General features: G+C 38.7%; 1 protein-coding gene across 3 annotated transcripts in view; it reads left to right on the forward strand.

Annotated features, from left to right (window-relative positions):
* Nucleotides 1–323: 323 nt before the first annotated feature.
* SLC25A40 (solute carrier family 25 member 40) overlaps nucleotides 324–23,202 on the forward strand; it is a 42,096-nt gene continuing 19,217 nt past the window's right edge. For 2 of the 3 annotated variants that reach the window (XM_069086226.1, XM_069086228.1), the window contains exons 1-4: nucleotides 325–512; nucleotides 10,748–10,855; nucleotides 12,260–12,319; nucleotides 18,037–18,143. In XM_069086226.1, the coding sequence (XP_068942327.1) occupies nucleotides 413–512; nucleotides 10,748–10,855; nucleotides 12,260–12,319; nucleotides 18,037–18,143 (375 nt within the window). In that variant the 5' untranslated portion in view covers nucleotides 325–412. Of the gene's footprint in view, nucleotides 513–10,747; nucleotides 10,856–12,259; nucleotides 12,320–18,036; nucleotides 18,144–23,202 lie in introns of all 3 variants that reach the window. The other variant, XM_069086227.1, reaches the window with a different exon arrangement.

A 23,202-nucleotide genomic window follows, 5' to 3' on the forward strand; every position in this document is an offset into this window, starting at 1 on the left:
GAGTGCGCGCGAGAGCGGGGAGGGGGAGGGACCTAGGAGGCCGCGGGCGGTTGAATATTTGAAAACCTGTCAGTCATAAGAGCAGCGACCTCGCGCAGTCCCTCCGCAGCCCCGCCCCTCCCTCCGGGCCCAGCCCTTAGCCTTTCCTAGATCGTACGCCCCGCCCCCTCCCGCTTGATGCTACGCCCCCTTTCTCATACCCTCGCGGTGCCGCTCCACGCCTCGCGCCTGGTCTTCTCACCTGGGCTTCGGGATGTGTCGCCCCTCCCCCTCAGCCCGGCCTCGCACCGCCCCGCCCCCAGCCCCGCCCCCAGCCCCGCCCCCTCCCTCCCCTCACTGGCTGACCCGACCCTGGGGCTCTGCCCCAACCAAGCTGCAGCTGCTACGGGTCGCAGTCTCACGGGGAACTTGGATGCGGTTAGCTCTGGAGGGCGGCCTCCCCAGCCACCTGGGCCCTTCCCGCCTCCGAGGGCTGCCCTGGGCGATCAGTGAGGCCGGACTGTCTGGACCTGGTGAGTGCCCGTGCGCCGGACCAGACAGGGCCAGCTTGGGGGAAGGCTGGGGCTTTGGAGGCGTGAGCCGGCCGTGCGGACCGAGCCGGACCTTGGGCCGGACCCGCTGCCTGGATCTCAGGCTGCGCCCCGGCGGGAGGCAGGCCAGACCTGGGAGACGCTGGACTGCCAGAGTGGGTGAAAGGCCGAGCGCGGGCCTGGGGGGGGGGGGGGGGGGGCCCGGGGGCACCCCCCCCCCCCCCCCCCCCCCCCGGGGGGGGGCCGACCCGGGGCGCGGGGGGGACGCCGGGGGGGGGGAGAGGCCGGGGGGGGGGGGGGGGGGGGGGGGGGGCAGGGCCTCTGAGCAGCCTCCCCGCCCCCCTGCGCTCCAGGCCCTGGTTTATCCCGGAGGCTCGGCGTTCTGCACCGCTATGGTGACTCCCTAAATTTGGCCCAGCCTCCGGCACCCGCAACTTGGACCGCTCAGGTTTTATCCGGAGCGTCTTCCCTCTCTTGGGCGAGTGACGTCACGGGGGTGCGGGCAGGTCAGAAGTGCCCGCAGGCACACACCTTGGGTCTGGGTCCAAGGCCAAGTTGCCGTGGCTCTCCTGAAGCCTCGGATGTGCCCAGTCACTCCCTGCCCGGGTCCCGAGTTCTAGCCCCGGCCACCCAGATGACCGCACAGGATGAGGCGCCCCGGACAGTTCGAGGGACGAGCCGCTGCCTTTGGGCCTGCGGGGGTCTTAGGCTCTGTGCCCCCCACGGGCTGTGCCCCCGGGCTACTGTAGAGCGAGGAGCGACCTCCCTGAGTCCACCCCACGCGCTGGGGTCCTGGGGGAGGAAAAGAGAGCCCGAAGGAACCGGGGCGCTGCCAGTCCTCTTCCTTCCACCCCTCTGCGCCGCGTGGCTGCTCCCCTACGGGGTTGGTGGAGGGTGGTGTTTGATTTTCTGCATCTTAGGGTGATTCGGTGAAGTCCGGGACTTTAGTTACCTGCTTTGTTAGTTCCCTGATGCCAGTCTTTCTTTCAAATTGTAATTATTAACCTTATCCCCGTTATATGACAAAAACAGTAGGTTAAAAGGGAGAATGGTGTAGCGGGTAGCGACCCTGTTTCCAAGTGCAAACAATTTGGGTGCAAGTCCTACTTCTTATGCAAACTGTGTGACCCTGAGCGAAAGCCCTTTAACATCCCAGTGCTCCAGGTTACTGTTAAGGGCAAAAGTTGCAGAAAAGTTTTAGATCTGCATAGAAGGAGTTTAGATGTAGGAAGTTCACTAGATGGAAAAATTACGTATTTCAGACCAAAAATTACAGATCTGTAAAACAGTAGCTTCCATTAATAGGGCACCTTTAGGCCCTAATTATTTTATGCCTGGACTGTTTTAGCAGCTTAAGGTTGGTCAACCTAGTCTCCCTACTCCAATCAGTCTTCCACTTAAATATCAAATTAATCTTCCTAAGTGCAAATCTGACCATGTCACCCCTCCTAGATAGCTTGGTGAAGTGGATCTATCCACTGGTCATAGAGTCAGGAAGATAGGAGTTCAGATAGGGCCTGAGATACTGACTAGCAGTGTGACCTGGGACAAATTGATTAACATCTGCCCACTTCAATTTCCTCACTGTAAAATGGGCATAATAATAGCACCTATCTCCCAGAGTTGTTGTACCTACACTTGGTAGCTACTTAACAATTTCTCTCTCCCTCCATTCCTTCCCCTCTTACCTATTATCTCCAAGATCAAATATAAAAACGTGTTTGACTTCTAAAATCCTCTGTTACCAAGTTCCTTATAGCAATTCGTGTCTTTGACAGCTGTCTCATATACCTTTGCCTCCTAGCTTCTCTGGTCCTTCTCTGCAAAGAACCTTTCCTAATCCTCTCTAATGGATCAGACTATTACCAGTTCATGTATATTTCTTGTGTGTACCTTGTTGTTTATTGTCGCGCCTGTTAGATTGTGAGCTTCTTAAGGGTAGGGACTTTTACCGTTCTTTGTATCCCTAGAGCTTACAACAATGCCTGGCTACATAGTAGATGTTTAATAAATGCTAGTTGACCAACCCTTCAAAGGAAACTGAGTCTCAGAGATAATAAATAACATTATCACAGACTCTTGAAGTACAAGTTTTGTGCTTTTTTCTCCAGTTAGACTGTATTGCTGTTGTCACTCAGCCATGTCTGACCTCGAGGACCATAGCATGCCAGACCCCTTTCCAGTGGGATTCTTGGTAAAGATGCTGGAGTAGTTTGCCATTTCATTCTCCATAGGATCACCTTTTATCAGAACTCTCCACTCTGACCTTCTTGGGTAGCCATGCTCATAGTTTCATTAAGCCCCTCTTACACAACAAGGCAGTGATCAGGAGAGGATTAGTCTATGTTGCCACTATATAACTAAAAAGACACTGAAAGGTATGGATGTGTATTCATACCCTGGTCTGAGTGATAGGCTAAAGTTACTTTATTTCCACTAATGTGGAGAGTATAAACATAACCCTTTTCTTTTAGACACACCCTTTGCTGCACTGGGTGATATAAAGTCTGCTTAATTAGATAGTGCCAACTTGGTAATGAACCTGTGACTGAGAGTCCTCTTAGCCACACTTGCTAAACAATCTAATATATAAAGTATTAATAAAATTGGGCTACAGGGGAGTTTGTAATGATGGAATCTTAATAAAGCTGCCCCCCAATATTCCAACTTCATTATAGGCCTGGTCCTGCTGAACAGCAGAGCAGGCCCGCTGTACCTACCTAGCCAGCCCCCCTCCCCCCATGCCCTAACTTCTCCATAGTGTACCTCACTGGTTGGCAAGTCATTTAACCTCTGTTTGCCTTAATCCACTGGAGAAGGAAAGAGCAAACCACTCCAGTTCCTTTGCCAAGAAAACCCCATGGAGAGTATGATCTATGGGGTCTCTTTAGAGTTGGACACAACTGAACAACAACAGCATAAAGTAAGCCTCTAGTCAAACTTGTGAAGATGATCTTTTGGGCTTAGGGGGGAAGGGTGGGAGGGGAGGAGAGCTGTGGCTTTAGTCTCACTCTTATCCTCTCTCCTCCCCTGGCCACAGGAAGACTTGAATTTCCAAAGGTCTGGAGGATTTTGGACTTAGGTCCTAGCAGGGTCCTTTAGGGATGGAGCCTAGACCAGATAACGTGAGGAAAGCCACATCCAAGGTTATACATTATAGAGTCTACAAGGAGACTAGCAGAAGAACCTCTATATCTAAGAGGTGTAGATATCTTGAGGACTCCAACAAAAGGTCTTCCAGGGGCTGTGAGTAGACCCTTGGCCACTTGTGCTCTAACCTTGAGCCCATGTTTCCTCCCAGTGCTTTGACCAAGAGTAATCAAGGGGGGAAGAAGTGGGGTGGGGCATGAGGGTTGGAGGCAGAGAAGTGCCAAGTGAGAACCTGCCATAACTGATCTAGGACACCTGGGGCATGGAGGGGAGGAGACTGAAGACTACTATGCTGTGATCCAGGACAATCCAAGGGGAGGACTGAAACCTGCTTGGGACTCTGTATTACAAACACAGCAAGGGAAGTGTCAGTAGGAGCCTAGTAAATTGAGGTCAGGCCCAAAGAGCCCTGACCACCCTACCCAATAAATCGGGGAAGGGTGGAGCCAGACCTCGGAACAAAGGTCTGAAACAACAGGATTCTCAACTGGAGATAGTAATAAACAGAGGAAGACTGACAAATTTAGCCTAGTAGCAGACTCCATGGACATTTGAATAAAGCAAACAAATCAATAACAACAGAAGAAAACAATAAATATTATGACAAAAGACTGAAAAAAAAGGAATGCCTCTAGTATCAAAAATAACTTGCCTGGAAAATAGATCAAGAAAAATTTAAGAATCATCAAACTTCTGTCTTTTTTGGCTAAATTTCCACCTTCTGCCAGAAACCTTTTCCCATTCCTCCTCAATCTTAGTGCCTGCCCTCTGAGATTATTCCCAATTAGTCCTGCATGTATCTTGTTTGCATGTCATTTTTTGTTGGTCTCCCCTATTAGACCTCTCTGAGAGCAGAGACAACTTTTTGTCTTTCTTGGGGTATCCTCAGTGCTTAGTAAGGTTCCTGGATTGTAGTAGGTACTTAACAAATGCTTATTGGCTGAATTTCTAAAAATTATTCACACAACCTTGTCATCAATTCAGGTAGTTACTAATGTCAGAAATAATAAAATATTGGAGTGTAGAACTGAGGAAAAGGCATGAATCCGATTGGTAAAGAAAGATTAAACTATTGTTAGTAATTGACCATGTTGTTTTATTGTAGGTATGAATTAATATGTCTGTCTTTTTTTCTGAACATTACCTCTGCACCTACCAATAAGAAACCCTTCACACCTCTCAATGCATACATCTATACTTACTCTGGGCTTTAGTATTTATAAGGCCCGGGTCCAACAAATCATCTTAAAACATCACAGATCATTAAGACAACTAAGAGGTAAAGTAGAAAGTACTAGACCTAGAGTCAGAAAGAAGGCTTAAGTTCATTCTAACTTAAATAGTAACTAGCTTTATGACCAAGTCACCTAACTTCTGTCAGCCTTAATTTCCTTGTGTGTAAAATAGACATCATAATAGTACCTACCTATATCTAGGTGGCACAGTGGATAAAGCACCTGCCTGGAGTCAGTAAGATATTAGTGCAAATATGGCCTCAGACACTTAATAGTTATGTGACCCTGGCAAAGTCATTTAACCCTGCTTGCCTCAGTTTCTCCATCTGTAAAATGAGCTGGAGAAGTCCATGGCAAACCACTCTAGTATCTTGTCAAGAATACTCCAATTGGGGCCACAAAGAGTTGGACACAATTGAAATGACTGAACAAGAACGACAAAAAAACTCAAGTTATCATGAAGATCAAATGAAAATTTTTAAAGCACTTTCAGATATTAAAACACAATGTAAATGCTACCTAGTTATTATTATTAATGGTAGTTTTTATAACCACATCAAAGAATTTTAGAGTCGGGTTCCTCCTTTTCCTCCATCTCTTCTTCCTCCTCTTCCTCACCATCACCACCATCATCTTCCTCCTCCTCCTACCCCCGCCACTGCTGCTGCTTTTCCTTCCTTTCCCTGGGAGCGGACCATCCTGGTGCCTCTTTTGTGAAGTGGCCTCTGAAGAAATCCCCGGACTCACCCTGGCTGACAAAAAGTGGAAGGAAGGAATGAAGATTGAAAACAACAACCCCATTAATTTGAAGGTAGCAGGGCAAGATGGTTTGATGGTGAAATTTAAGATAAAGAGGCACATGCCACTTAGTAAACTAATGAAAGCCTATTATGAATGACAGGGTTTATCAATGAGGCAGATCAGATTCTGATTTGATGGGCATCCAGTCAATGAAACAGACATACCTGTGCAGCTGCAAATGGAGAATGAAGGTATAATTGATGTATTCTAGCAGCAGACAGGAGGCACTTACTGAAAAAGAGAATCTACAACTATGCTTCAGAACTGTGCTCCCTAGGAAAACAAAACATTCACAATTAGAAAACCAAGATTTGGCTCATCCACATCCTGACTATTTCAGTATAGTTTTCTCTCTTCTTTGATTCCCTTCCCCATTCCTTTATTATACATAAAGTAATTGGTATATGTGCACAAGTGTAATGGGAATGTAAATTTAAAGATCTTCCCTGCCCCTAGGCCAAAGTGCACCTGGAGCCTGGGGTGGGAGGCTTGTTTTTCAGTAGATACTTTTTGATTGGCCAGTGGGTCCAAAAGGTTGTTACATTCTCTGAGCCAGGAGAAGGCCTGATGTGAGGCTTTGTTTTGGGGCTCACTTTGGGAAGTGTTCTGTGATTTGATCTGGATTCTGGGAAGCCGTTGTTGAGAGCCCCTCCCGGCTTTGAAAAACCCAGATGTTGATTTGGTATGGATGTGATGGTTGGATGGTTTGGAAAACTGTGCTTGATCTGTTTCTCTGTCTTGATAATTCTGTCTGTATACTCTGAAGTTCGGGGTGCTGACCTTTCTCCCCTGAATTAGGTCAATGATACATATTTGACTGATTAAAGTAAGCTTGTTAACCCATTTTGAGTTGCTTTCCTTTAAGAAAGCATATCCAAGGCAGAGAACCCTGGGGACACTTGGGGTGCTTGCTACAACAAGCATAATGCATTTTTTTAAAGTAAATGGCTGATGTTTTGTTTTGATCAACATCAAATGGAGATGGGGAGGAGAAAAAACAAACTGGTTTTGTGAAAATATCCCTTTTCTCCATTAGTGGTATGCTCATTCAACTTTTATCTTTATATTCCAGTAAGTTATTTTGCTCTCACAGTTTAACAACAACAACAAAAAAAGAATTTTAGAGTCAGAAGAGGCCCCTGTAGCCGTTTATAGACCAACCTATATGTCAAAAAAATTCCCTATTTTCAGTACATTCAACAAGTGTTCCATTCAACCTTTGCTTGTATTCCTCCTCCAAAAGCAGCTATTTTTCAATAACTCTGAATTGTGAGGATTTCCCCTTCCTCCCTTTCATCAAATCTAAATTTTTCTCTTTGCTATTTCAATATATTTTTTCCTAGTTCTTTCCTCTAGAACCAAAGAGAACAAGTCTGAGCCTTACTGTGTCACATGACAGCCTTTCAAGTACTTGAAGACAGACTACCATGTTCACCTGACTCTTTCAGGCTTAATATTATTCACTAGTTTTTTCAAGTAATCCCTATATGTATTTGAGGCCATTGTCTAGTTGCCCTCCTCTAGATGCAAGTTAATGCCTTTTAAAAAGAACATATATGTGTATATATACATATGCATTTCATTAATATTTCTCAATTACATGTGAATTTTTAAAAATATTTATTTAAAAATTTTTTTTGAGTTCCAAATTCTCTCCCTCCTGTCCCTCCACCACCCCTTGAGAAGGCAAGTAATAGGATATTGATTATACATGTGAAGTCATACAAAACATTTCTATATTGGCTCCGTTGAGAAAGAAAACACATTAAAAAAAAAGAAAAGCAAATAAAGTAAAAAGAAATTTGTTCCCTCTCATCATCAGTCTTTTGGAATTGCCTTGGATCATTGTCTTGATCAGAGTAGCTAAGTCTTTCACAGTTGATCATCCTTACAGTATTACTATTACTATGTACATTGTTCTTCTGGTTCCGCTCACTTTGCATCAGTTCTTGTAAGTCTTAGCAGGTTTTTCTGAAACCATCTTGTCATTTTTTTAAAATTTATTTTTAGTTTTCAACATTTACTTCCTCACTGTCATTTCTTATAGCATATTAGTATTCCAGCATAATCATCTACCACAATTTGGTCTGCCATTTTCCAATTAATGGATTTCTAGTTTCCAATTCTTTACCGCCACAAAAAGAGCTGCTATGAATATTTTTGTACAAATAGGTCCTTTTCCCCTTGATCTCTTTGAGATATAGGCCTAGTAGTGGTATCGTGGGGTCAAACACAGTTTTGTAGCCCTTTGGGCATAGTTCCAAATTGTTCTCCAGAATGTTTGGGCTAGTTCACAACTTCACCAACAGTGTATTAGTGTACAAAATTTTCCACGTCTCCAGCATTTGTCTTTTTCCTTTTCTGTCATATTAGCCAATCTGATAGGTATGAGGTAGTACCTCAGAGTTGTTTTAGTTTGCATTTCTCTAATCACTATTAATTTAGAGTATTTTTTCATGTGAATGTCTTTCCTTAAATATTGTACTCCAAATTGAACATAATACTCTGCTTTTGGTCTAACCAGGGTAGATTATAACAAAACTATTATCTCCTTTTTCCTAGAAGCAATGCTTTTCTTAAATTTATTTGCTTTTTTGGCCAACCTGTTTAATTTAGATTTCATTAAAGTCCCCAAACATTTTTTTAGACAGACTGCTGTCTTTCCATGCCTTGTTGCTTGTGTACTTTTAAAATTGATTAGTTGAGCCCAAGTATAAGACTTGTATTTATCCCTGTTAAATTTAATGTTAGTAGATTCAGCCCAATTTTCTAGTCTCAATTTTTTTTTGGATCTTGACTTATCTAGTGTGTTAGCTATCTCTACTAACATTATGTCGCTGAAAAAATTTGGTAAGTGTGCCATCTATACCTTTGTCTAAGTCACTGATAAAAATGCTAAATGATTCAGGGCCAGCTGCATATCTCTGAGGTACTTGAAGACTTTCCAAGTCGATAAGAAGCCATTAAGGGTTGGTTTATTCTTTGAGTCTGGACATTGAAGCATTTCTAAATCCATCTAATTGTATTGTTATCTAGCCCACATCTCTCCATCTTTTCCACCAAAAATAGCATGAGATACTTCAGTTAATACATAGGTAAATGTCTTAGCTTTACCTTCTATAAATTTAGTAACTGTCAAAAAAGAAATGGTCTACTATGGACTAATTTTAATTAAATCCCATGAGCTACCCCAATAACATACTGATTTCATTCTCTTCTAATTTCAGAAAGTCAGGACATGATTTTTCAGATATCATTGATAGTGATTTAGTGGTCATATATAAAATTTTTTTTTTCATTTCTTCCAGGATGTAGTTCATCTGGGTCAGGTGACTTGAATTTATCAAGAGTGATAAGTGCTCTCACTATTACTATATGGTCTTATTTATCCTGAGTATCAACTGCCTATTAGCCATTTTTTTGTGTATTCTTTCTAGCCTAAAGGCAATTTTTCCTTTGCTGAGAAAAAAAGAAGCAAAGTAGGCATTTAGCAGCTGTCTTGAATCAATGAAAACAAAAACATTTGTTAAGTACTTGCTGTTTGCAAAGCACCATGCTGAGTGCTAGGGATACAAATAGAAAAGTGAGACAGTTCCATCTCTCAAGGAGCTCACATCCTAATAATAAATTATATGATAATGCTTTATCTTTTCTGTCATTTCCACTGATAAACATCATCCCAATTTCTTATTTTGAACCGTTTGAACGTCTTAAGGACTTTCTTTTCTAGGTCTTTAATAACTATAGCTGTAGCACCCAATAGAAGCAGTTGCCAGGTTGCATTTTCACAAAGGGCTGTTTCCCAAGATGACGTCTGTGGGACACTGGACTGGAAACATTGCTATTCTCAAGGTTCTTGGGTTTTGTTATTGAGATAAGGTTGAAGCTTACTCCCTCCAGGAAGCCTTATCTTACGTGTTCCAGCACATACTGATCCCTGCCTTCTCTGAAATCCTTGAGCCCTTTTTTGTCTTTGTCATTTCTTTTGGAACTGATCACATAACGACAGTATTAGTTCAAATCTAGACCATCGTTAGAGAAATAACTTTTGACTAACTTCTGGAGACTTCTCTAAAACCTGAGAATGCAGTCTTGAATAGTTATTTTTCAATATTTTTTTCCCTTCTCTATTTTTCCTTTTTTTTTAAAGGTTTTTTAAATTTTTCTTACGTCATTTTAATTATCCCCAGTACCTTTCTCCCTCTGCCTCCCAGAGATCCACTCCATATAACAAATGGTATTTTTTAAAGACCAAGAAAAAAAGAGGGAAAAAAATCAGCACAACTGATCAGTACTTTGAAATATTCTGGAAACATGGCCACACTTGTAGACCTCTAACCTCCAGGAAGGAATAATAAGTTGGGGTGTTATATCATATTTCTTCATTTGAGTTATGGATTGATAATTTCCATTTTATGTTCACTTTTTTTTGTATGTGTAATTCTTTTCCATTTACATTATTGTAGTCATTCTGCATCAGGTCATGCAGATCATTTCTTAAAGCATAGTAATATCCTATTTTGTTCATGTACCACAATTTAGTTATTCATTAGTTGATGAGTATCTACTTTGTTTCTAATTCTTTGCTGTCAGAATAAATACTGCCACAAATATTTTGGTGGATATGGAGATTTTTTCTTAGCAACAGTTTCCTTTGGGATTAAACACTATTATTTAAATAGTCTTTGGTTCTAAGACTATTGAGTTATTTCACAGTTCAGTTATTTCATTTGCCTAATTCTGGTTACTTTGCAAAATAGTTTTACCATTTCATAGTTCCACCAACAATTAGTGCACCTATCATCCCACAACCCCTCCAGCATTGAATATTGTCATTTTGGGGGTCAACTTTGCTGATTAGCAGAAAGTGAAATGTAGCCTCAAGATTGTTTTGTCTTGCATTTCTCTCATCAGTGTTTTGGAGCAAAATGTTTAAAATATGTTGGTATTTATATGCTGTCTACTATTGTCAGTTTTACTAGTTTTCCATTAATTGGGGAGGTCATGTTCAGTTTTTTTTTTTTTAACCAGGTATTAACAATATGGATAACGAACAGACAGAACTAGCAATTCCCAGAGTGACACCTTTGCAGCAAATGATTGCCTCATGTACTGGAGCTCTTCTTACATCACTAATGGGTAAAAAGAATGTCAGCAAATTCAAACTTTGCCTGGGAAGGATGTTAAGTGGGAGAGAGGAAAGCTGGGTTCTAATAAGTGCCTGTTGTATAGGGTTGATACAGAGATCAGTAACATACTCAGTGGTACTTGAAGAATAAAACTGAAAAGCTAAAAGCAATTTTAAAAATAAAATGGTGAGAAAAATACAGAAATTCATGGTCAGTGATTATATTTTCCCTCCAGGAACTTAAAACCTTATAGGAGAAATAAAATCTGTGCACAAATAAATTATGAAAATGAAATGGCCTAAGTACATGAGAGAAAATAACAGAGTGTTTTGAGAAATCAAAGGGTGAAAAGAGTATATTTTAGCTTTGAAATTTATCCATAGCATTATAAGCTTAGAGCTTGATTTGAGCCTAGCCACCTTATTTTATAGATGAGGAAACAGATCCAAAAGTTTAATGACTTTTCCTGGGTCATAGCACTGATAAGTTCCTAAGGTGAGATTTAAACCAAGGTCCTCCAGACACTCAAGTTCAGCACTTGTGAGTGCTGTACCATGCCAAGTAAATACTCATGGTACAAAAATGCCATTCATGGTAGTTGACAATTACATACAATATTATTTGTTTGCATTAACACAGAGTGGTTTTTTTAAACCACTTTGGTCCACAATGACAAAAATGTTTTGGCCAAAGAATAGTATTTTAATATAATCTAATTTGTTTCAAACACATAAGAGATAAAAGCAAGCACAAATACTTAAAATGTACATTCTTAATAACAACTGCCTGACATTTGATGTGGTTATTTATACTTGAACCTGATTATACTATACTGATTCAAGATTCTCCTGCCATTATTTTTGCAAATGTAATAGCACAGCCTGGTGGTAGAATTATTTTCTAACTATTCAGTTTAAATTGTCTTTCACTTTGCTATAACTTGTTATTTTATTCAGTTTAATTTTAATTAAAAACTAGGGAAATAATAAATGTTGAATGAGTGAAATTGTGACTTGAATGTTTGAGCAGAATTCAGCAGAAAGCTTTCATTTTGTTTTAAAGAACTTGTTTCCCTTTATACAGTGTATTAATAATCTTGTTCTGGATACTGATGAAGTGTCATTTAGAATTAGTACTGGCTTTGAAGAAATACTCTTTTAGAGTACAGTTTAGTGTTTGTAAGAGAATCTCACCTTAGCTTCTCTTCTATGCTTCTCTTTGAAAAAGATTCTGTGATACAGACGGAATGTTATTCAGAAGCAATAGACTTCTGAGAGGATTTTTTTAAATCATGTTTTATAGAAATCTTGTAAGAATTAATGTATAGTGCTAGATTTTGTATTTCTTGAGAGGAATTTTTAGTTAATTAAAGGCATGATGTATCCCTCTAATTGCCATTTATGTATTTTTATAGTGACACCTTTGGATGTTGTTAAAATTCGTCTCCAAGTTCAGAACCACCCCTACCCCAAACGTATGTACAATTTTAAAGTTATATGTAAAAGTTATGGAATTTTTAATTATGCCATGTTAATTTGTATTTATACAATATTCTTTTTTTTTCCTTGACTTTAGTAAAGTTTCCTCATTGTTATCATGATCCCAAAGTTCTTATTAACTAAGTGGCACAGTGGATAGAATGCTGGACCTGGAGTCAGAAAGACCTAAGTTCAAAGCAAGCCCCAAATACTCACTAGTTATGTGCCCTGGGCAAATCACTTAACCTAAAGCTGCTTCAGTTTTTTCAGTTGTAAAGTGGGGATAATAATAGCACCTTTCTTTCTGGGTTGTTAGGAAGATCAAATGAGATAACATCTATAAAGTGCTTTGTAAAACTTTAAAAGTATCATGTGCTATATATAACTTATTTATTATTATTATTTGACTTGTACCTTATACTCAGAGTTAATTGTGTAAGTACTATCTTTCCTTACCATAACCTTTCCTTCTTATTTGGACACCTCAGTGTATCTTGGTATCCCCTCAAACATCTGGCCTGCGAGATGATCAGCCTGAACTACCAAGAACAGTACCCCCATCCTACCTCACCCACTCATAAGGAAGACCATGCCCTTTGTTCTCATTTCATAACTATTCTACTTCTGTGGTCAAGAACCTGAAGTTTTTTTTCAACGACCACTTATATCACTCTTACTGCCTCACTCCTTAACTAGGAGTTCTCTACCTTCAGTCTGTGATCTTGGCTTCCTTTTTGGTGCTGTTTATTTTATTTCAGGCATTTAAAAGTATTACTCTGAGATTGAATAGAAAGGCATAACCAGGCCACCAAAGAAGTTTGTGACAACAGAAAATGTTAAAAACTGCCCCCAAGTTACTCTGTCTTTTTCCAGGCTTTATCCTATGTTACTCAGTTTGACTGTATTGTCCTTTATTCAGACTCCTTGTTCCTTCTCTTGTTATCTCTCAGTCCTTGCCAAGCTGTTGTGCTGGGCACCTTTTCCATTCTTGCTTGAATGCACTTGAATGTATCTAGAGAAATTCATACAGCCATGCTGTGATTAGGTCTACTGCAAATATGTTACCTCAGCTGAACTCTCATTGCTGCATAATAATCCTTTTATTCTTCCCTAATTGACTATCAGATGCTGTTAGCAAATATTCTAAGCTTTCTCTTTTCTCAGTACTCTTACATTATCTCTTTCCCTCTTTCTCTCTGAAGTTTACCAAGGAAAAGGAAATCATCTGTCCAGAGATTGCTATTGTCTTCTATCAAGCACTTTAAAATCCATCTGTGTTGGGGTGGCTAGGTGGCACAGTGAATAGAGCACTGGCCCTGGAGTCAGGAAGACCTGAGTTCAAATTCGGTCTCAGACACTTAACACTTTACTAGCCATATGACCTTGGGCAAGTCACTTAACCCCAGTTGCCCTCCAAAAAGCAAAAAAAAATAAAATCAAATCCATCTGTGTCATCTCTCATTCTCTCCTCATTTGCCCTAGTCTCTTGACAAAAAGGTGGTCCTTACCCTTTCCAAGTGCAGTACCCTCAGCTCCTTCTTTTGATGCCATACTCTCCCATATTCTTTGGAAGCTATAACTTTATCATTTTTAAAGCTTAACTTCAAAACTTTGGGTTCTATAGATAGTGGGTTTTTTTTTTTTTTTAGCCTCAACAGGTCTATTAAATCTTAAATGAGTCTGTTCAATTTTATATACTGGCCTGTAGTCATCTAGATTTATCAATTTAGAGGTGGAAATAACCTTAAGATATAAAGGTGAGAAAGTACTTTAAAGGTCAACAGTTTGGTTTCTTTTTAGTCCTCTCTTCATTTATATTATACTATATTTTGTTCTCCCGTTTTTTGCTTCACTTTGCATCAGTTCATATGAGTTTTCCCATATTTCCCTAAATTTCTTATATTTGTCATTTTATGACACAATAATAATTACTTTATTATGTTCATATACAACAATTATTAGTAATTTTCTGATGAGTACTTGTTTTTTCTCTAGTTTTTCGCTTCTTGAAATAGGATGAATATTTAAATATAAAGGGTCCTTTCTTTCTATCTTTAACCTACTTGGAGTATATGTGCTATAGTGAAATTGCCACTTTTCTCACTTAATTCTGAATTTTTGACCAGTCATTATCCAAAACTAATTCACAATTGTAATAAAATGTATTTGTGTACCTAATTCCCTAGCATTAATTATAACCATCTTTGCTCATCTTTAGATAAGATATAAGGAAAAAGTTTAGCGTGGTTTTAATATATATTCTCATACTTTTAAATGACTTGGAACTATCTTTCACATGATTGTTGATAGTTTGTGATTCTTCTTTGAAAACCATTTATTCACACCCTTTTTTACCACTTATCTATTGGGGAATAACTCTTTTATCATATAGTTGGCTCACTTCTCTATGTAGCATAGATACCAGAATTTTATCAGAGATGTCAGATATGAAGATTGTTCATCTACTTAATGGTTTTTTCTAGATGTATTCATTTTGTTTATTCCAGAGCCTTTTAATTTGAAGTAATAAAAATTGTCATTTTCTCCTTTATGTTCTCTTTTTTCTCTTGCCTTATTTGGGTAAGAATTTTTAACCAGCCAGAATGGTGAAAGATCCTTCAGTTTTTGCCTCATATTTTTTAGAAATGATTTGGCATTTTATATTTAGGAAATTAATCCCTTTGAAACTTTTTATGGTATATGGCTCAGGATAATTGGTCTCACCCTCATTTTTGTCAGAATACTTTCCAGTTTTCCTAGCAGTTATCAAATAGGGAATCATTTCCCCATTAGTTTATACTGTAGTAACCCACTTCACAGACTTATTGTGAACAAAATGCCTCATAAATCTTCAAGTGAATTGTTATGATGATCCTAGAATACCTCTAATTGAGGATTAGAGGGTGACACTAGTTAGGGAGTAAAACATAGACTAGAGAATGCAGGAGTAAAACGGGGGTGGAGAAAACACTGAATTTTGAAGTCCCTTATCGTGGAGTCTCTGAGTTTGAATCCCTGAGTCTTGATCTTAGATTTTTTTTCATATTGGGTTACTGTATTAAATTGTTTCTCTTCCAGACTTATTTATTATACCCTTCAGGCACTATATGATCCAGCCAAAATGACTTTCTTGCATTTTCCTTTACTTGGCATTACCCTGCCTCTAGCTTTGCACAGGATGCTCTTTTATTTGGAATGCACTCCTTCTTTACCTTTACCTCCTGGAATCTTTAGCATTCTTCAGAGTTCTTCACTCATATGCTGCCTTCACAGGAATCCTTTCCTGATCTTTCCCTAGTCTTTCCTTAGATCATTATGTATATACTTATGTTTACATATTTTATCTTCTCTCTTCCCAGTAGAATATGAATTCGTAGAGATTAGTTTTTGTTTTCTTTTTGCCTTGGCTTCCCCAGCCCATGGTACAGTGCCTTGGAAGAGCTAAATAAATTCTGGTTAGATTGGATTGGGAGGTTGCCAAGTCTGGGAACAGCAAGTAAGCCAATGTTGAATGCAGTTGTAAAGTATATGAAGAGAGTAATGTGAAAGGTGTCCAGATTGTGAAGGGCTTTAAATGCCAAGGTGAGGAATTTGTATTTTATTCAGTTCTTGAGCAAGGGAATGACAGGCCCAGACTGAAGCTTTAGGAAGATGTCGGTATAGCCCTTTAAGAATCATCCAAGGGTTGTAAGAGGGAAAAATTAAATATTAAATAAATACCAAAAAAAAGAAAAGAAAAATCATCCAGGGGTACTAAAACTTAGAATGAGGTGAAGCAGACAAGGAATGCTAAGAATGACCAAAAAAAAACTGGTTTTGTTTTAGATATATTGGGGAAAAGATCAAAGAAGGGATAGGAACAATGCTTGGCATGAATGGGGCAATGATAAGAAAGCAGAAGGGAGAATTTCTCAACTCTTATTTTACTTCTCTTTTTAATGACAGGGAAAATAATCTCGAGACTAGAGAATGCAGGAAAAAAGTGGCTAATAGGATATTAGTGTCCAAGATAAGTAAGTTAGAAGATGGTAAGAGACAGCCTATGTGCCCTTAATGAGTTTTAGTTACTGCTTCAGAACCACATTCTCACCAAGAGAACTGGCAGATGTAAGTGCAGGGCTACTAAGATAGAAAATGGAAGACAGTACTGTAGGACTGAAGAAGGGTGAATGTCCCAGTTTTCCAAAAAAGAGAAGAGAATAGAGTCTGAAACTATAGGACAGTGAGCTTCACTTTACTTCCTGGCTAAATAAGTAGTGATCACAAAGAATAAGCATGGATTCATCAAGAAGAAGTCATTTACTACTAACCTTATTTTCCTTTTCAATAGGGTTACTAAACTGGCAGATCAGAAAATTGTGGAATTCATTTACTTAGATGTTGATGAAGCATTTGAGAAGTCTCTCCTGTAGAAAAGATGTAGGCTACATTATGGTACAGTTAAGTGAAATAAAAACTGGCCAAGTCCAAAGAATCCTGAGCATTTGGAAGAGGTCTCTGGTGGAGTGACGCTGGGACCTGTTGGCCATTTTTATCAGTGATGTAGAAAAAGTAACAAATGGAATACTTGTCAAATTTGATGCAAAGGTAGGTAATACGGAATAGCAACAGGTTTGTTGACAGTGTCAGGATTCAAAACCATGCTTGAATGTCATGCCAAGTCTAATTAGGATGAAATGTAATATAAAAGGGATTGGACTTTTGATTTTGTTGGTAAAAGAAATCTCATTCTACTAGTACAGGTCAGTGCCTTCTTGAAGCTTACAGTCTGGGAGAGTTGCCTAGAAAATTGTGAGGTTCAGGGACTTTCTGCGGATCACAGAGTCTGTGTAAGTCAGAAAGTGGTTGTGAACCCAGGTCTTCCTGTCTCAGAGGCTAGTTTTCTCTTCACTTTGCCACACTACCTTTCAGAAAGTAAAATTTAATAGAGGGAAATGCAAAGTCTTATACTTGAGAAGTTGATTTTATAACCCAAGTTCAGGATGGGGTCTGAAAAAGACCCATGCATTTTAGTGGTCTGCAAGCCCAACATACACAAATGTTGTCAAATGGCAACCAAACGAAGCTAATATGGTCTTAGGTTGCATTAAGAGAGACCTGGTATCTAGGACAATGGAGATGGTCATCCTGCTCTGATCTTTCCTATTCAGACCATACGTGGATGCCATATTGTCTTCAGTTCTAGATAATTAGTTCAGTTGTCAAATGGGAAACAACCAAAATGGTGAAAGAATTGGTGGAAGAGATTGGGAATATACATACTGAAGAAAAGAGGCCATGATAGCTCCCTTCAGGTACTTGAAGAGCTCTGATGTATACCAGAAGTAAGATATGTTCTGCTTGGACTAAGAGAGTAGACCTAAAATCACTGGATAGAAGTTGGCAGGGGGGGGGGGGGACAAATTTCTTTTTGATACAAGTAAAACTTCCTAACAATCTATCCAGAACTGTAATAAGCTGCCTCAAGAGATAGTGGGCTCCCTCACTGGAGCTCTCCAAGGAAAAACTGAATGACCATCTGTTAGCTCTAAAGTAGAGAATTTCCTTGTTCAAATATACTAGAACTAGATGACTGCTAGGACCCTTTACAATTGTGACATTCTGTGATTATCTGATCAGGGTTTAATTTTCAAGATGAGCAAGTAAACTTTCAGGGTGCATATCTGTAAAGGGAATGCCATTATTTGAAATGACTTCTGGTATTTTTCATCAGGAAGATGTTTTTTATATTGTAATGGACTGATGGATCATCTGTATTTCTGTGACGAGGGTAGCAACAAAGCATGGTACAAGAAGCCTGGCCGCTTCAGAGGAACGTTGGTAAGGAAATGACACTCACTCATAATTTTCTATTTTTAAGTCTTATGCAGTAATACAGAGTTTCTTTAGATTATTAGTTCTTAGTCAGCATTTAGTGGAAGTTGGAAATGACCACAATCTCTTCCACTGCCTCTGCAACGTTAGGCAAGTTACTTAGCTTCTTGGGCCTCAGATTCCTCATCTCTAAAATGAAAGGGTTGGACTATGTGGCCTTTGGAGGTCTCCTCTAGCCTGGAGTCCATGATCCTAAATGCTTTTCTGTTCATTCCTTTATTTACATTCTCTGTTCTATTGATGATTTTTTCCATATGTATCTTGCTGCTTGAAGATGGTTTTATTTCTCTTCAATTATTTGTTTTGGGCAATATGTAAATCTTGTTTAGGCCAGAGTAAAGCTTGAAAAATGATGCTGCCTATTCTCAGAACAAGGAGTCATGAACATTAAGGACAGGGAGAATAACCTGAATGAACCTTTCATCTTCCCCCTTCACTCAAGTTTGCTTCCCACTAGACAAATTCATTTGCTTTCTCTGAACTTTAGTTTCCTCATCGTAAATTAAGGGAGTTGAACTACATAATTTCGGCTCCTTTCCAGTACTAACATTCTATGATTCTATACTTTTGTGATTTTGAGGTCTTTAAAGTGTGAATAACATATTCTTAGAGGCAGCATGGAGTAGTAGCGGGTCAAGAGTTGTCCTCAGTGTCAGGAAACTAGAATTCAAGGCCCATTTCTGACAATTGTGGCAGCTTGACCCTGGGCAAGTGCCTTTAACCTTTCAATGCCCCAAACAGTTCTCTCAAGACTTTTAAGTGGTAGAATAAGTTGCAGATTTGCATTAATACTAGAGGTTTGTTCATCAGGGGATATGCTGTACAAATGAAAGCACAAATTCAAACTAAGAAACTAGTTTATATGATATACCCATATTAAAATAAAGCAGAGCTCAGAAACCTAAGAAATAGGTGCTAAATACAACATGTAGACCTGTGACTGCTATCACATGCCTTTATGCTGCCTCTGAACTCCTTTGCAATTTTGTTTCCTTTGTCCCTTGTCCCACCCACTACTATGTAGGCATATCATTAAACATGATCCCTACCTTCAAAAATCTTACTATATAGTTGGGCACAGCACAACTGAGGTCCCTTCCAGCTTGAAATCTATAATCTTATGATACATTTCTCACTAGATAAGTAGTCAGATATGCACATATCTTTTAGTAGGAGAAATGTACATTTGTCTATAGTTGCAAAGGTTGTTCCCCATCATTAATAAGAAAAATGCATATTAAAGTAACTGAGATTTCACTTTACACCTGTAAAATTGGCAAAAATGATAAAAGAAGAAAAAAGTATTGGGGAGGTTGTGGTAATAAAGGCATACTAGACCTCTAGAGTGTTTCAACCATTCTAGAGAGCAATTTGGAATTATATGGGAAAAGTCTCCAAATTGTTCATATTTTTTGACCCAGTGTTACCATTCACTGGGCATTTACATCAAGGAGGTCAAAGACAGAAACAAAGGGTTTTGTGTATGTCAAAAGGAGAGTCATTGCAGCATAACAGATGGAGAGCTGGCCTCAAGAAGACCTTGAGTGGAGTCCTGCCTCTGATACATGCTATTTATGTAACCCTGAGCAAGTCACTTAGCTTCTCATTGACTGCAAGGTATAGAGAAGGTGCAAACCTGCATTGGTACAGGGAGCTCCTTATGCCAGTCCAGTCTTTAAACCCCATATGAAGCAGATATTAATAAAAGTGTTCTTTGTGGTAACCAAAAAAAAGTGATAGGCAAACAAAATGGGTTGCCATTGATTGGGAATGACTGAACAAATGAATGTAATAGAATCGTGTCTTTCTCCCCTCTCTACCTTTGCATAGGCAAGGAATGTATTCTCTCCTTTCCTCTACCTCTTAGAATTCGTAGGTTCCTTTAAAGCCCCAGTTCCGGCACTCCTCGCTCCTTTATAAGACTTTTCCTGACACTCTCTTCTCATCTGGTAGAGCCTCCATGCCCTCCCCCCCGTCCCCAACACACACATATTTGTGTATACAAGTACATATACATATCTGTATCTATATATGTTCCCTCTATAGAATGTAAGCTCTTTGACATTGACTGTTTAAATTTAGTCTTTGTATTCCCAGTGCCTAGTGTAGTGCCTGATGCATATAAATGCTTGTTAGTGGATTGGTAAATATGCCTTAACTTAAGACTTTGGGTCTTAACGATTTTTCAAGTAGTTATTGAAAAGGTGTGTTTCTTTTGAGAACTTTCTGTTCTTAATCCCCTCTGATCTTTGAATCCTTCCTTCCCAAGCCACTGTGTGGGAGGGTTTCCAGCTGTACTTCATGCACAGCTCCACTCACTTTTCAGATATCTTTTTTTCCTTCTCACCACCTGCCTTGCCCTTTGTGGGCACTCTTCTGCCTCCATTTATGATTCATCTTTTTGTATTCCTTTTTGTCTTCCTTGTTGAAATGTAAGCTACACAAATGTAAACATACATGATCTACATTTTCTTTGCTTTTATTTCTAGTCCCAGTATACAACAGTATGCTTGGTGCTTAATAAATGCATCTGTCTTTATCTTTAAATTCTTTGAAATGTGACCTAATCTGTGCATGTCAGACTGTTCTTGCCTTTCCTCACCTTTTTCACAAACTTATCCCCAGTGTTACCATGATTTATACCCTAGCAATTAATTTGAGATCAGATTCAGAATGGACTTTCTCCATGTTATCACCCTTTGAAGAATTAAAACTTTAGAAATTGTTAGCTGCTCTGTTTTTTTGACATAATATCCTCCTCCCCTCCAGTGATGTCTGTATAATTAAAGTTTCCCATCACTACTATATCATTTCTTCATGCCAAATTTGTTCTCTGAACTCATTTTCTTTTTCTATTTGTTCAGTCTTTAATAAATTCTGATGGCATATGAATTCTTTTTCTGCCTCTCTTGATTTTTGCCTAAATGAACTCCACTCCATTAACCCCATATAACTTCCTAGATTTCCTCCCACAAATATCTGCCAGTGCTTCCCCCTCCATCATCCTTTTTACCTATCTTACTTCTTTTGATTAAAGTATATGCTTACAGAACCATCCTGTTGAGTCTATGGTATCTGAGTTGAAATTCTTTTCTTTGTGATAAGATCTCTAGTTCACCTTCCTTTTTAGCCATGTTTTGTCTGAACATAAACATCTACAGTTTTTTTTTTTATTGCTACTTTCTTGGATTTCCCTACAATCTTTTCAACCACAATTCTTATTTCTACACTGTAGCTACTTCTCATGGTATCTGGCTTGGTGACTGTTTTTTCTCCATTATTATCCATTTCTATGAAGTATCCCATTGGTATTTTGGTTACTATGGTATGTATGAATCAATTTGCTATATTGGTTTGACCCAGCCATGACATGGAATAATTCTACACTTGACTTTTAAAAATTTTTGTTAAAATTGTTTTGTCATTGTTTTCCTCTGGGTTTTATGTGTCTTTGTTATATTAATGCCCAGTTATTTAGCATATTTTGTCATTATTGTAAATGGTGCTTGCTTTTCAATTTCTTTTCTTATTTTTGTTAGTGATAAAAACTGATTATTTTTGTCAGTTGACCCTATGTATTGTTATTTTGCTGAAGCCATTTTTTTTTTTTGCTGACTCTTGGGATTTCTAAATAGCCACCACGTGATCTACAAATTGGAGATATTTTCATCTCTCCTTTGCCTAAGCCTATTCCCTCAGTTTTTTTTTCTTGTTTCATAATATTTCAAAGATTATGATGTAGAATGAGAATGGTAAGTGTAGGTATTTCTACTTTAACACTCTTTCTGGGATATTATCTACTATTTCTCCATTTTATCTAATGCTGTTTTTTCATTTCAAATTTTTTTATCTTATTAAAGAAAAATCTTGTTTTAAAAGTGTTTCTGTCAGCTGCTCTTCCCGAAGGTAATTAATAAATAATTTATGGGTCTTCTTACTAGTAAGATATTAAGCTTATTATTTTCCTAATATTGAACTGTCCTTGCAATCCTAGAATTAATAATACTTGATCATAAAAATTATTACTGGTAATAATAATAGCTATAGCACTTTTAAGATTTGCAAAGTGCTTTACATTTATCTCATCCTTACAATAACCTTTTTGAAGTAGGTGCTGTTATTATTCCTATTTTCCACATGAAGAGACTGAGACCTGAGAAAGGTTCTGAATTTCCCAGTCATACAACTAGTGAGGAAGAATTCAAACCTGTTTTCTGACTCTTAAATCCTTGATATATTGTTGTATTCTTGGCAGTATGTATATAGTAATTTTGTGTCAGTGTTCATTAATTAATACTGTAGACCTATATTTTTACTTTTCCATCTGCAATTTTTTTTTGCCATAATCTACACAAGTATGAAAGGCATACTTAGCAAGGATATTAGTAGAGAAAAGGGAAACTTTCAAAAGTGGTCTTCTAAGTAGACATCATCTTTACTGTCACAACACAAGTGATTAAAAATGTAGAGAATAGAAGTAAGGTCACTAAGGATGTTATGAAGTAGTGAAATGGAGAGACAATGAAAGAAATGAAACATCTGAAGTTAGAAAATTTAGAAATTTAGAAAATTGTCAGTTTTGGGAGGCAGTAGTCACATGACTTGAAGAATTGGGTCTGTTTCTATATGTATATGTATGTGCATATTTGTCTATGTGTGTATATGTGCAATGCACATACATCCATATACACAGAAATATATGTAATAATATCATTTCAATTTGTAGTTTATCTTATATAGCTTTGTAAAAATTTAAGTTTTAGGATCCCAGAGTTGTACTGCTATACATATAAGTACCTAAATTGGACAGTTACATGAGATTGGAATTGATTCTGGTGAGAAGAAAAGTCATTTTGCTTTTTTATGTTGAACAGAATTGCTTTTCTAAATGTACACACATGAGTCAGAATAGCTGAATATTAGAGTGGAAAAGACCTTAGAAATCAATTAGTTCAATTCTATGTTAGTAGAATGTAATTCCATTACAGTAGAAGTAGTTAATTAG

Source organism: Petaurus breviceps, unplaced genomic scaffold, assembly GCF_028583685.1.
Source record: "Petaurus breviceps papuanus isolate PSGF00001 unplaced genomic scaffold, PetGlider_PUasm1.0 178, whole genome shotgun sequence".
Taxonomy (NCBI): domain Eukaryota; kingdom Metazoa; phylum Chordata; class Mammalia; order Diprotodontia; family Petauridae; genus Petaurus; species Petaurus breviceps.